At 40.3% G+C, this 14034-nt stretch overlaps 2 protein-coding genes across 3 annotated transcripts; one reads left to right on the forward strand and one right to left on the reverse strand.

Moving 5' to 3' along the window:
• Positions 1–3: 3 nt before the first annotated feature.
• LOC146319357 (E3 ubiquitin/ISG15 ligase TRIM25-like) lies at positions 4–2740 on the forward strand. The gene has a single exon (XM_084729972.1). It carries the CDS (start codon positions 471–473, stop codon positions 2103–2105), a length of 1635 nt encoding a protein of 544 aa, XP_084586098.1. The 5' UTR covers positions 4–470; the 3' UTR covers positions 2106–2740.
• Positions 2741–8540: 5800 nt separating this feature from the next.
• Positions 8541–14033, reverse strand: c11h5orf24 (chromosome 11 C5orf24 homolog). Of its 2 annotated transcripts, none has more exons than XM_084729963.1 (2): positions 13727–14033; positions 8541–9944 (listed from the first exon to the last, which is right to left on the reverse strand). In XM_084729963.1, the coding sequence occupies exon 2, from the start codon at positions 9939–9941 to the stop codon at positions 9318–9320; it is 624 nt and encodes a 207-aa protein (XP_084586089.1). In that variant the 5' UTR covers positions 9942–9944; positions 13727–14033; the 3' UTR covers positions 8541–9317. The 2 variants fall into 2 exon arrangements, with proteins under 2 accessions (XP_084586089.1, XP_084586090.1); XM_084729964.1 differs by having other exon boundaries at positions 8541–9947.
• Between the last annotated feature and the right edge of the window lies 1 nt (position 14034).

The following is a 14034-nucleotide window of genomic DNA, read 5'->3' on the forward strand; positions in this document are numbered from 1 at the left end:
TCTTTCTGTCCGGCGTGTCCTCTCCGGGAACGAGTCCAACCCTTCTGGGGGGTAGGGGGGACTTTTATTTGATCTATCAGTAATAGTAGTAGCAGTAGTCGTATATCTGAAATAGTATGGTAAATATTAAGCGTTTTATTTTAATTCTGTAGTTATCTGAGAGGTGCACTAGGGATGGAGGAACACCAGAACTCCTGAACCACTCCTCCTCCTGGAATGACTCCACCCAGTCAGGCAGGCATCATTTACTGGCAAAGACACGCCCCTCCTGTGTGACGTCAGTTCAGCTCTGACATCTGTTCTTCCCTCCCCTTTCACAGATCTCCCAGTCTATAGATGGGTGTAAACATGTGGTGAAAAGTAAGAGGTTAAATGTCCACACGCTACAGATCAGTGGACAGGCATGAAGGACATGAGCACAGGATACACACAGTAAAATTACCAGAGGTTCATTGTCGTCCAGAGGAGAAATGGCGCAGCAAGTGATTCAGCTGGATCGTGAAAAACTGAGCTGTTCAATCTGTCTGGATCTCCTGAAGGATCCGGTGACTATTCCCTGTGGGCACAGCTACTGCATGAGCTGCATCAATGACTACTGGGATGAGGAGAGCCAGAGGAAAAAACACAGCTGCCCTCAGTGCAGGCAGAGCTTCACCCCGAGGCCTGTCCTGGTGAAGAACACCATATTAGCAGAGTTGGTGGAGGAACTGAAGAAAGCTGGACCTGGAGACGTGGCCTGTGATTTCTGCACTGGGAGGAAAATAAAAGCTTTCAAGTCCTGTCTGGTGTGTATGGCCTCTTACTGTGAGCAGCACCTCCAGCCTCACTATGATGTAGCTCTGTTAAAGGAACACAAACTGGTTGAAGCCACTTTAAAACTACAGGAGAACATCTGCTCTCGCCACGAAGTGATGAAGTTTTCCTGCCGCCCTGATCAGAAAGCCGTCTGTTACCTCTGCTCCATGGATGATCATAAAGGCCACGACACAGTGTCTGCTGCAGCAGAAAGGGCTGAGAGGCAGAAAGAGCTCGAGGTGAGTCGCCAAAACATCCGACAGAGAGTCCAGGAGAGACAGAAATATGTCAGGGTGCTTCAGCTGAGGGTGGAGGCTATCAATCATTCTGCTGATGAAGCTGTGAGGGACAGTGAGAAGATCCTCACTGAGATTATCCCTCTGATTGAACAGAGAGTCTTTGAAGTGAAGCAGGAGATCAGATCCCAACAGAAAACTGAAGTGAGTCGAGCTGAAGAGCTCGAGAAGAAGCTGCAGCAGGAGATAACTGAGCTGCGGAGGAAAGACAATGAGCTGGAGCAGCTCGAACACACAGATGACCGCCTCGTTTTCCTGAACAACTACCCCTCGCTATCATGTCTGAGTGAATCTAAATATTTACCCATTATTGATAGGCATCCTCTGCGCTCTTTTGAGGATGTGACAGCTGCTGTGTCAGAGGCCAGAGATAAACTGCAGGCTGTTCTGAGTGAGGAGTGGGCAAAGATCTCACAGGCAGTGAGTGCAGTGGATATTTTACCAGCAGAGCCCAGAAACAGAGCTGAATTTTTGAAATATTCTTGTCAAATCACACTGGATCCAAATACAGCACACAAACGTTTGTCATTGTCTGACAGGGACAAAAAGGCAACATTAGACATAGTGAGGCAGTCCTATTTGAATCACCCAGACAGATTTGATAAAAGGTTTCAGGTCCTGAGTAGAGAGGCTCTGACTGGACGTTGTTACTGGGAGGTGAAGATAACAGGGAGAGTTTCTATAGCAGCTGCATACAAGAATATTAGCAGAACAGGGAGCATAGATGGGTGTGGATTTGGAAATAATGACATGTCTTGGACATTAGATTGTTTCAGTGATGGTTATGCATTCATACACAACAATATTTCGACCTCCATCTCAGGCCCTCAGTCCTCCAGAATAGGAGTTTACCTGGATCATAGGGCAGGTACTCTGTCTTACTACAGTGTCTCTGATAAGATGACTCTCCTCCACAAAGTCGAGACCACGTTCACTCAGCCTCTCTACGCTGGATTTTGGCTTCCAGATTCAGTTGGAGACAGTGTTGAGTTGTGTGAACTCAACCAGGCGTGACTTTAAAAGAGTGATTTGTCAGTGGTGCTGCACATGTGGAGGTGAGTCTGTACTGCAGAGATCAAACATAACAGGTTGGACTGTGGTGTTGTTTCTAGATTTATGTTTTGTTTGTGTCAAATCAATCATATTGTGAAATGAAAGAGAAACAAAATCTTCATTTGTAACAATCTTGATTATTGAAATTTGATTCTTATGATACACTTACTAAACACTTTCATGATATGAAGTGTGTGGAGATTATTACATGCAAAATGTGAAATGAAGATCTGTTTTTGTTCTACTTGAAGTTGAATGTCATTATTTAATGGACAATAATATTTACGTGAGAAACATGTATGTGGATTTTGACTATCTGCAAAAATGAATCCAAGGTAAAAGAAAATGTCATTTTAGTACCATATGAGCATGATTTGTATATGGTTTACTTTTATTTACTGTGTATACTATTGTCTGTACTGCATACTATGCTGCTGTTGTTACTTTTTTGAAATAAAAAAATATGACATAAGTTACATGAGAAACAGTGAAATTCTCTTCTCTGTAGTAGCTGATATAATTCTGAATGTAATTATCTGATAAAATGTACTAATCATCTTTGAAAGAGTGACTTCAGGTGTCTGTAACATTTTTAGTTTGAGGAAATATTTGTGAAAAGTTTGTTAAATTTACAAATAAATAAATCTAAAAATAGACCTGATTTGTTAACCTTTTAACAGCAAACCTCTTCTTTAAAAATTCTTTTCACCGTCAGTCACAAAAATTTCTTTCCAATCAATCAGTATTTCAAAATATTTTGGTAACAAGCAGATAACCTCCAGTGTATGATGAAGGTGACGGGTAATATCACCAGAAACCATGAAATGATTTAAGGTTTTTGAGAAGTTGGCTCTGTTGAAAAGGAAAAACATCTGAAGACAATATTTCAGCAGAATGTGTTACTTTCAGATTTATTACACAACTTTTGAACATTCCACAACAATCATGCAGGAATAAAATGGGAATAATACAAAGCTTTACAGGCTTCGCCAATCACACTTTAGGAATAACTGGGCTTCACGTCTTCTCAAAAACACTCAAAATGTGAGGTAATAATTTCTGAAATAATCTACAGACAACAGACCATGTGAAGATTTAATGCTGAAGATGGTGAGAGAAAAACACAAAGGAAATATAACATAAACTGAGTATTTCTGTGCCCTGTGTCAGCACTGATGCAACTTGAAATATTACAGTTAAAAATCATAGAAATGTCCACCTTCTGTAATCATCCCTTAATCCCTCCTGTGATGTCCTCTTTGGAGGTTCTCTGTCCAAAATGTCAGTGTCTTCAATCAAGCAAACAAAATTCAGGAAAAAAAATGCTTTTGTAACATATAAGTTCTTATACTGTGTCCATAAGTATTTTGGATAAGAAGTCAAAGCAGTGAAACAGATGTACACAGACCATCGGGGTGCTCTGAGGTTACACTTAACATGCTGGCAGATACATCAGTCATCACACTGTGACCACGTCAAGGTGTTGGATTTTTACCTTTGAGAACAAGTCTGTCAACAGAGCTGAAAGACAGATATCTCAGATTTGCCTCGTTCTTATGGAGATGAAAGTTCTGCTTAAATTCTGACCTGAATGTCAACCATGGGAACAGCTTAGTTAAACCAGGCCGTCTCTATAATCCGGGTCTAAACATACCATCAGATAGCACTCAGAAGTCCCTCTCCCCCTCTTCTAGCCGGCCTCTGTTTCATTAACAGCTGAAACGTGTCCTTTACAACACAACCCTGCTGTATTTAGCTGCTTTTAACAAACACCATTTCTGAGAACCCTGTGGAAATACCCATTTATCTTGGAATATGGACCGAGAACGACTGGTAAAAGAAACCTTCCATCAGAGATCGCTGTTAAAGGTTGGCAAAATAATATGTTTCTTAAAAGGCAAGATTAGATACCCAGTTGGCCTAGAATGCTTGTCCTCACGCTGGGGGTTGTGAGATCATTTCTGGGTGGGCTGTCAGATGGTTGTGGACAATGTCACTGCCAGGAAGCAGCTGTCAGCGACGTCAGCCACTTACTGACATTCAACATGAGCGACGAGCACTAAAAATACACAAAACACAGTTCGGGGAATGTAACAGCCACCTTACCAATGGTTGAATCTATAAACCAGCACAAACATAAACCAGGAGAACAAACGCAAACTCACAAAATGGAAATGAGATTTTAGACTGAGCAATGTTTTTTCATTGCATCTCCTGGTATACCAGTGATAAAATTTACATTACAATAGATTTTATTGAGTGTGTTTGTGAGAGTCAAAGTGTATGAGCTCATGAGTTCTGATTTGACAGAGTAAGGATTAGGGTTAACCCCTTAACCAAGCAGTTAGAGACAGTTTTGATAGCTATCACAGGAAATGACCATTATAGAGCTTCTACTAAGGATTACAAAAAAAAAAGTATTCAAGGTCAAGACTTGAAAGGACAGGAAATGGAGACCGTGTCTCAGTGTCTAAAGGTGGGTCACCAGAAAGTCCAACAGCAGCACCTTGAACTGAGAAACGCCTGGCATTTCCAAAAGAGTTCAGAGCTCCACCAAGCTTAAGAAATATCACCCTGACTTTCTGCAATCTGGCTTTTTCTGGGGGTTGTAAACATAAAATCTGATTATTCTGGAGGGTAGCAAATTAAAACGATTAAGAACCAGTGCCCTAGAATATGGACAAAAAAAACTCTAAAACATGTTTCAGCTTTTCACAGAAAGTTGAGACAACAGACTTTTGAGTTTTGAAACAAACTCAAAATCTGAAGTTTTAAATAAAGCAGGTGATTTACTTTGATAATTTACTTTTCTTCTTTAGGTAAACTTGAATCTTAAGAGTGTTAAAAACTCAAAGATTGGGTGCCTGAAAATTAAATGGTTTTAACTGAAAACATTAAAACAGCATCATCATTATTCATTTTTATTTCAGTGAGTTCACTCATTATAATTTCTGAGGGGGGATTCAAGTTTATCTAAAGAAGAAAATTAAATGACTTTACACAAGATTAACAGTTAGTGAAGCCTTTTCAAAACTTAAAAGGCATAACAATCTAATGCAGTAAATTGCCTTAAAAGTTTGACTTTTCCCTTTTTTTTTTTCATTTTTACACTGTAGAAGCACAAATGGTCCATTCAAGTGTCCCAGTAAACCCTGACAGTGAGCTAGCAAAGACCCTGAAACTGAAGCAGCTAAATGGAACAGAGCCACCATTCATTTTAGTGTTTGAACGTGTATTTTTCCTGCAGTGGCACGTGTGACAAAGGGCCGTCCAGCTAACAGTGCATCCTGCCAGCATGCTTATCCCGTCAGGATCCACCTCCCCATGTGCATCTAAAACCTAGAAAAACACATGTAACTCCAGAATGTGAGACAGCCAGGCATCGTGTCAGCCATAACCTCAACAAAACATTATCAGTTAAATATCAAACATGGCTACATAGGAATTAGATATAAAAAAGAGACCTACTTTCAAAGTAAATTAACAGATGGATATAAATACAATGAAATGTAAGGAGCTAATGTCGAGCAATTTACAAGGCGTTCAAGAAACTGCCATTTTAATCACTTCATATGCAACACTTTAAAGTTTTTTTTTCTTTTTTTTTTTACTAATCCAAACAATCATACTATCTTTTATGGGATAGTGGTCTCCAAGTGCTTCTTCATTTACATTTTACACAGTAACTTTCATGCTTAAGGTTATTTTGTGAGACGTTGGAATATGTTTTAAAACCAAATGCTTACAGTTAGATAACGTCGTATTCTTTGGTAAAGGAGGGTGAGAAGGATGTTTGGTGTGGATGTGACATGTCAGTAACTTCTGTTAACACCACACACGTCAACGAAACAAGTGACAGAAGGCCTTGGACACGAGTATAAAAATACAACGAGAATAAAAAGTGATAGTATCAAAGTTTTCACAGTACAATACATACAACATATTATTGCACCAAATTCATCTGTTTTTAAAATTTTGTCATGAGAGAGCAACTCAGTGAAGCTGCACTGTTTCTCAAAATGTGAAATGTCTGTGAATAATACCAAAAACTGACTGTTCATCAGGGCAAGTGGCACATAGTCAGAAATCCATTATTTTGAGTAATTTGAATATATGTGATCTATTACGTTTATGGTGCATTAAGCATGTTGTTAAATGTGAAATATCAAACCAATAAAACTACTGCATGTTCCATTTCTGTCTCAAGCCTCTTTGGACTAAATTAGTTGATCAGAATTTCACAAAAACACCACCAGCTTCCCTGACAGTCAGATTCAAGTGTTCTACAGGGCTGTCGTACCTAAAACAACATAATAAATAGTAACACAAAGACAGACATGATTTTACCTTGCCATTGTTGAAAAAAAAAGCTCTCATTATTTTACAATGTAGAAATCATAACATCAACATACAATTCTTAAATTCTGACACCTTAGTGTGATTATTGTAAACAAATGAGACCATGATTGAGATGATTTGGAGTCAGATGGATGCAGAAATCATTTTTTCCCCCCATCATCCGTTCACTGCTCCCCTCTGCTCCTGATATAACTGGAGGAACAGCACCACCTGGCTCACAGTGTGAAAACAGAATAGAGACAAACAGCGGCTGGCAGTCTTGTCAGTGATGGTCTCATTTGTTTATGATTCAGCATGAAAATGCGAATGAAAACATTAACATTTCTTTTTATCTTTGAGCAAGATATTGGAGGCTTTAGTTGGGAAAATCTCTGTCACATAAATATCTTATCAAAAAGATGTTTTTTAACTGTCACATCAATCAGTCATTCATGGTACAGATAAGATGACACTTTGAATATCTGTCTTCTCATTTTCTCCAGACAAATTTGACATTAAAGAAAAACAGATCTTCACGTGCAATTTGAACTTTGCTTGGCATCTTGATTTGTATCCTTGTTTACACCAAATAATACAACCAGTGGTTGTTTTGTCGAGAAAACTCATAATTACAAGGAAACGGCCCTCACTGGATTTTTGAGTTTTGAATCAAACTAAACAAACTTTTGCTGACCTGTAATCTTTTGTTGAGATAATTTACTTTTTGTTTAAGAAACCTTCGAAAACACAATAACCTGATTTGTCATTAATATGGGGGCTTGAAAATTTTACATTTGCAGTTGCAAATATAAACCATCATTCATTTTCACATCAATGACTTTATGCAACAATTTTTTTGAAATTCTTTTGATTTGGGGTTTCTAAAAGTTTATCTAAAGAAGAAAATTCTATTATCTTAACAAAACATTATTAATTGGTAGCACTTTTCAAAACTTTGAGTTTGAGTTGAGCTCAAAACTAAAAAAAAATATTGAGGTAAGTTGTCTTGAGGTTTTGAGTTTTCTCAAACTTTTCATTTTTACAGTGTACACAGCAGTTCTTTGGGTGAAAGACTGAATGAGATATTTGGGGTGTTTTGCAAAACCTAAAAAAAAGGGGCTTTGTTGAATACAAAGTTAGAGAAATAATTTCTACCAGGAGTAAGCAAATAAATTTCCTGCATCCTGCAGAACATTCAAACACTGCAGGTGACTTTTCTAATTATTAAGGAGCAAACGAGGCATTAACCAATTCAGATGACAAGCAGAGGGATGAGTTGCTGGCAATGTTTGTGCATGTTTTTTTAGTTTTATAGTTCTAGCTTGTATATGGATAACTGTTATTTCTCACAACCTGTAAGCTGACTCAATTGCTTTAATGACATTTGCATGCAAATAATATGCAGACATTTCGTAAGAGAGTGAACAGTAAGACAGCAACAGTCATGTTTTTTTTGTGTTAATTCTGGTGCTGAAAAAAGTTTAGTTTAGGATTAGTTGGACATCAGTTTTGAGGTGGAGGATTTGAATCCAGAGCGAGATGCCCCTCTGTTTTATAAATATGACACATAAAAAGTGCTACATATAGCATTTTGTGATTTAAATGAGAGACCACATTTCCAGCAAACCTTCCTGTTGCAAAGACAATGTTGCTACTTGTCCCTCTTTGTCCTCCTGCTTTGGATGTCTTTGTTAAAAGAGCAACAACAAAAGCCAATATTGAACAATATTAGCTAATATAAAATTCAAACTGTACTATGGTGAATGTGAAAGTACATCTTTTTCCTCGTCTTGTGTTGTAAAGCACAAGCAGATTACACACAAGTGTGTTCTACTTGTGCTTTGCTGTACACGTGCCTTCAGGGACAAAACTGAAGTTGAAGTTGAAGTGCCTATCAATCATCTCATGATGGTCTCCCTTGTTTACAGTAATAAGACATTTGTTTGCACTTTATTTTACAGCACACTAATAAGACATAACAAGCTGTACTTTGTATCAGATTAGACAAAAATGATAAATAATATGCTCGTTATTGACAGTATTGTATTAACTAACCCTTATTAGGGGGTAATTAAGGTCACATTACAACAGGATTATCTGATAATTGGTCATTTAAAAACAATATGTGAACCAGATATAAAGGGAGGGAGAGGAACATTCTGTCAGACTTAGTGTTATACTGTAGGCAGATAATGTGATTTGATCAAAGAAGACGGTTGGTTACTCTGCCACTTGCATGGGACCAAATGTGATTTAACTTTAGTTTACAGTAAAGTTCAATACTAACATGTAATTAATTAATTACCCTCTAATTAAGTCTAATAATGATCTAATAAAGGGTCTAATATGTCTAATAAAGAACATATTATTTCTAGTTTTTGTCTAATTTGATACAAAGTACAGCTTGGTACATCTTAGCAGTGAACAATAAATAAAGAGCGACCAAACATTTCAAAATTAATGTTTCAGTCATTCAGTTGTGTTAAAATGCTACATAAAGCACAATAAAAAATGAAACTCTTCATGAACTACCACCACAGTTGTTAGTGAGATAAAAGCCCCTTGCTCAATGAACATCTGGTATTACTTTTTTCCAAGAAAACAGACACGGCGATGTGTAGTGAAAGCTTCCACACACTATAGATCTCCAGCAGTAGCACTGAAAAACTAACAGTATTATATCAGGTGGCAGGCACACAGATGACACCAACACGAATAATAGAAAATATCCTCCTCTCAGCCTCTCAGCAGACTGGGACAGAGTGCAATCACCCCCGGTGTCTGGCAGGAAACCTGCGCTCATGATGGAGGGTGAGTAGAAACAGAGCAGAGCCTTTACTCATTGGCTGTCTTCTCTTTGCAGGAAGGTTCACAGAGGATTTCCTTGTGTGGTAGTGGATAAGGGAAAGCCGCTCCGCTGCAGGTGCTACCGTAAGCCAGTTTGTTGAGGCGGGACAGGCCCTTGATGCTGCCAGGTGGCCGTCCGGGGCTGACCTTGTAACCCGCCGCTCTGGTTGTACCCAGCGGCCTTCCCGGGCTCGTCTTGAACCCAGCAGCTCTGGTGGTGCCGAGCGGGCGCCCTGTGCTGGTTCTGTATCCGGCCAGCTTGGTGGTTCCCAAAGGCCTCCCGCGTCTGCCTGTCTTACCGACAGCTTTGTTCTTCTTCTTGCCGTCCTCCGTCGCTTGATCAGTGCTTTTAATGCCGGGTATTTTTCCAGGCGAGCGGGGGTCAACCCCCAGCACGTCCTGTCTCTGGCACACCATGGGCTTGTGGCTCTGGGTGGGTAAGGCCATGGGAGCCAGCGTCATCTGGAGGGCCGAGGGAGGGGGAGGAGGGTAGAACTTGTTGGACTGGGAGGTGCACAGCTCAAAGTGGGAGGCAGGGTGGTGGCCGTCCTCTGCTAGGCATGACGGCCTGCTATTCATGCAGAAGTCACTGGTTGTCACCTGACGCATCATCTTCTGCTGGGGGTCAGAAATAAGTTGCAATTGTGTTATTATCACGCACAGTTAAAAGTATTAATACAAGCTCCAAAAAAGTTGGGATGCAATTCCAAATAAAAATGGAATGCAATAATTTGCAAATCCTTGTCAAGCTATTTTCAATTGAATACAGTACAAGGACAAGATATTTAATGTTCAAATGTGTAAACTTTCTTGTTTTTTGTAAATACAAAAACAGCCCCAGAGGAACTGGCTGTTTCCTGTCTCAACTTTTTTGAAACTTGTTGCAGGCATCATATTTAGAATGAGTGTATATTTACAAAACACAATAGGTTTATCATTTTGAACATTAAATATATCGTCTTTGTACTGTATTCAATTGAAAATAGCTTGAAAAGTATTTGCAAATCATTGCATTCTGGTTTTATTTATGTTTTTACAACAGCATCCGCATTTGTTTTGGAATTGTGGTTTCTATCTCTGATTGAAGTCATGGCTGTTGTCTGGGTAAAATGAAACTGAAGATGTTAATTTTGTGATCTGCATGAAGAAAAAAACAAAGGACACATATAAAGGGATAGTTCACCCAAAACCGAAAAGTTTCACAGGAAAACAGCACTGCAGAATTGCCCAAACAATCCGAGTCTTGTAAAGCCCCAACATGCCAAGCTGACTGGAACTGGGTGAATCTGGTGTGATGATGTGCAGCATTCTGGGGTTTTAGGAGACTTGGATTACACCAAACGAGCATTTTATGTTTTGTTTTTTTTCTTGTTTATTTATTTTTTTTTTTTTGTATTTGAAAACTGGTCACCATTCACTTATATTGTTTGGGAGATTCTGCAACACTGCTTTTCCTGTGAAACTGCAGGAGCGTTTTGTGGACTAAAAAAACTAAACCTGACCCTCAATCAACATGAGGGTGGGTAGATAATGACTGAATTTTAATTTGTGTGTGAACTATCCCTTTAAGGCTTTACACATTCACTTTGGAGCTAACCTAAAACCTAGTCGAAAGAAGCACAGTTGCAAATGGCTGCCACTGAAGGTTTTGGTAAGAGGCCGTGTACATTTACTAAACCAACCAGTTACTCTTCAACCTTGAAGCTGTTTCTCTTGTAAAACCCTTATTTGAAAACATTTCTGATAAAGTATAAATCTCACCTTTGCCATAAGGAGCAACAATGAGCCCATTCCACATTTGAAAACCTGGGTGTAAGATTTAGTGCCATCCTGCTAACCTTGCAGATTACAAACATCTCACCTCAATTCATTCTCCCCTACCAAGTGTGTAGCAGAGCCTACGGTGGCCGTGAAACTGGCAAAGAAAAAACAAATGCTAGTTATCTTGAGCCAGGGTTTGCAGAGCACGGAGGTCGCAGGTCTGCTGGTGCCTCAAATCAGAATGTTAGTTGGTTAGTTGTGTTATTGTTCGACAAACTATCCTTTGCCCAAAGTTGCACAATAGCATAAAGAAAATAATCAATCAAAGCAGCAGTAGACCAGCAACTCCTGTGTTCTGCAAAATGAAAAGACTTCTTTTGCCGTGTAAAACACAAACACAAGGGATACTACAAGGGACAGCGATGTTGTTATTTGTCTCTCAACGCTGACTACCAGGGGTGGATTTTGTCATTTCGGGGCCTCGGGGAAACACAGGCATGGGGCCCTCCCCCTTTTTCAATCCTCCACTAAATGATAAGTCATAAAAAAAGTTTTATTAAGTCTTGTGGTAAGGCAACAGATACTTCCACATCTCTTGCCATGAACAGTAGTAGTATCCTCCCGCTGTCTCTTTTTTTTTTCAGCACTGCTGGGGGAACTTTGCTTCATTTTTCAACTGTCTGCACAACACGCCGAGCCGCTTGTTTACATGAGCAGGCTACTGCCTTCCTGAATCATTTCTGCAGATATGCACTAATGGTGAGTTACACCTGAACTGGTGAGTTGCAATTATGGGCTGAATCCATCGACCTGCGTTTTTTGGGGGGCAATATTTGTCATTTTATTTTGATAATTTACTGGTCTACAGAGCGACAGCTGCTGCTCCGTGACACACTCTCATCAAGCAGCACAGTACACACCCACACAGCCGGAGTGAGAGGAAAACAGCCTGCAGAGTCGGACTCTTTGTGCTCTTTTCACACAGTGAATTAAGAATTTAATTCAACCAAACCAGAGTTGGTGATTGTTAGAAGAGTGGACACACTGACAAAGACAGTGAAGTGTGCTTTACAAGGAGTTAACAAGCCAATTAAGCTCGTCTTAGTTTTACTTAAAAGCGAAAAACTTGAATTCAGAAAGTCTATGGTTGTATATTTCTGTTTAAAGGGCGGAAAATAGGTGTCAAATATTTCATTTCTTGACAGTTTGTGAGTTTATTTTTTGGGGGGCGTAGTGAATATATGCAGTGTACGTAATGCAGTGAATTCGGCTCTTGCACACATCTCCCAGCTGAGACTTGAGAAGACAGGAGGAGGTGGGTGCACAAGCATATCGGCAGTCGCCGATGGATGGGCTGACGATGGCTGGTTGGAAAATTTTAACAAACTGTCCAACCATAGTGTTGGTGACACATATTGTGTGAGACAAGACATGTTGTTCACCAAGTAGTCTGACTCACCAGATGCACACTGTGGGTTTAAGTCCTGCCACTGGTCACTTGCTTCAAGCAGCATCACAGTGTCGCTATCTACGTTTTCAAAGTCCACAGGAAACAAGAACAACCTCCTAGTTGCAGCCTACACCCTGAAAAAGTTAGTGCCTGTGACATTAAGCTAACACCTGTTACCTTTTCTTTTGCAGAGTCATTTTTAATGCCTGAGCTCGATTCCCGATGTGCAAATGTTGCACCAACACAAGTTCCACCCCGTTCCACCCCATTCCACCCTGCATCCTGGGCTTTATGCCACCCAAGACACTTATTATTGGTTTAAAGAGATGCAAAAAAAAAGCAAGGCGTTTTTTTCCCCCTTTAGCAGAATTTGTATCCGTGAAGCCAGACCTTTCTCCAGCGGCGAGCGCAGTGGACAGAGGTCTGGCCACGCAAGACTATTCACTGAGCAGTTAAACTAAACTAGGACAAACAGAGGCTTCCTTGACTTGACTTGATATGTCTCTTGCCATTGACTGCCATTCATATTTTTAAGTAAGGTCCCATTGGGTACACCGGAAGAGGAGGGACGCCTCTCTGTGCACTGACAATCAATACAACCTCACTTCAAATTAAAAAAAACACCCGAACTATCCCTTTAAAGTGGTGCTGAAGTGCCTTTGAGCAAAATGCTGAGTCCCCACCAGCTGACCCTGACCTCTGACCTCAGTGAAAAGACCACTTTTATTACCAATAACACACGGACCGTTTAACTGCTCTTTTAATGCTGATAAATAAGCGGCTGTAAATACTTGGAAGAAGACATGAGGACAGACCGCTGCTGATGAGATCTTCTCTCCCGCAGAGGACACAGGATGCAGGGAGGTGTGGACTTTTACTATCACATACACTACACTGTTTGTAGTAATATTCATTCACAAAAAAATATGCACATGGATTCCGCATCTTTGCGTCCAGACGACAAAAACGTCCCACTCTCCGTGTCACCGAGGAACGTTACGGCACCAACGGCTCAATTTAGCCTCGTTTTGGCCCCGAATAACGGTTCTGTGGAGAAGGGTTTAAAAATCTGGACGAAAGAGCTGAAAAGTGCGCAGATATCCGGTTTAACCGCGCACATTTAGGTAATTTAACGAATCCACGCACACCACCACGCCACCAGCATTAGCACTAAAGGTTACTGTACCTCGATTGTTCGCAGATCTCGGAGCAGAAAGGGTTAAGGAGAAAAATGATCTTTCATCCCTCAAAGCGTGAGTCGATCCATTTTCCCCCAAAATGTTCGCAGCACAGGACACCGGCTCAGCTCGCGTTTGGTCGGCACACCGGGTTCGTTTCGGCGTGGACGTTTAACGGGACGAGAGGTGGTTCAGACAGACGAGGGGTTATTTATTTTTTTTTTTCATCTGCCAGCTCCAGAGGTTTGGATAAGAAACGCAGCCATTTTCCATTAAAAATTAATAAGACGGGAGCGCAGTCTGAGCATGCGCAGAG

This window comes from Lutjanus erythropterus, chromosome 11, assembly GCF_056507025.1.
Source record: "Lutjanus erythropterus isolate fLutEry1 chromosome 11, fLutEry1.hap2, whole genome shotgun sequence".
Taxonomy (NCBI): domain Eukaryota; kingdom Metazoa; phylum Chordata; class Actinopteri; order Lutjaniformes; family Lutjanidae; genus Lutjanus; species Lutjanus erythropterus.

Coding starts and splice junctions, on each gene's coding strand:
- c11h5orf24 (XM_084729963.1), bottom strand. CDS start 9,941: ATGATGCGTCAGGTGACAACCAGTGACTTCTGCATGAATAGCAGGCCG.
- LOC146319357 (XM_084729972.1), top strand. CDS start 471: ATGGCGCAGCAAGTGATTCAGCTGGATCGTGAAAAACTGAGCTGTTCA.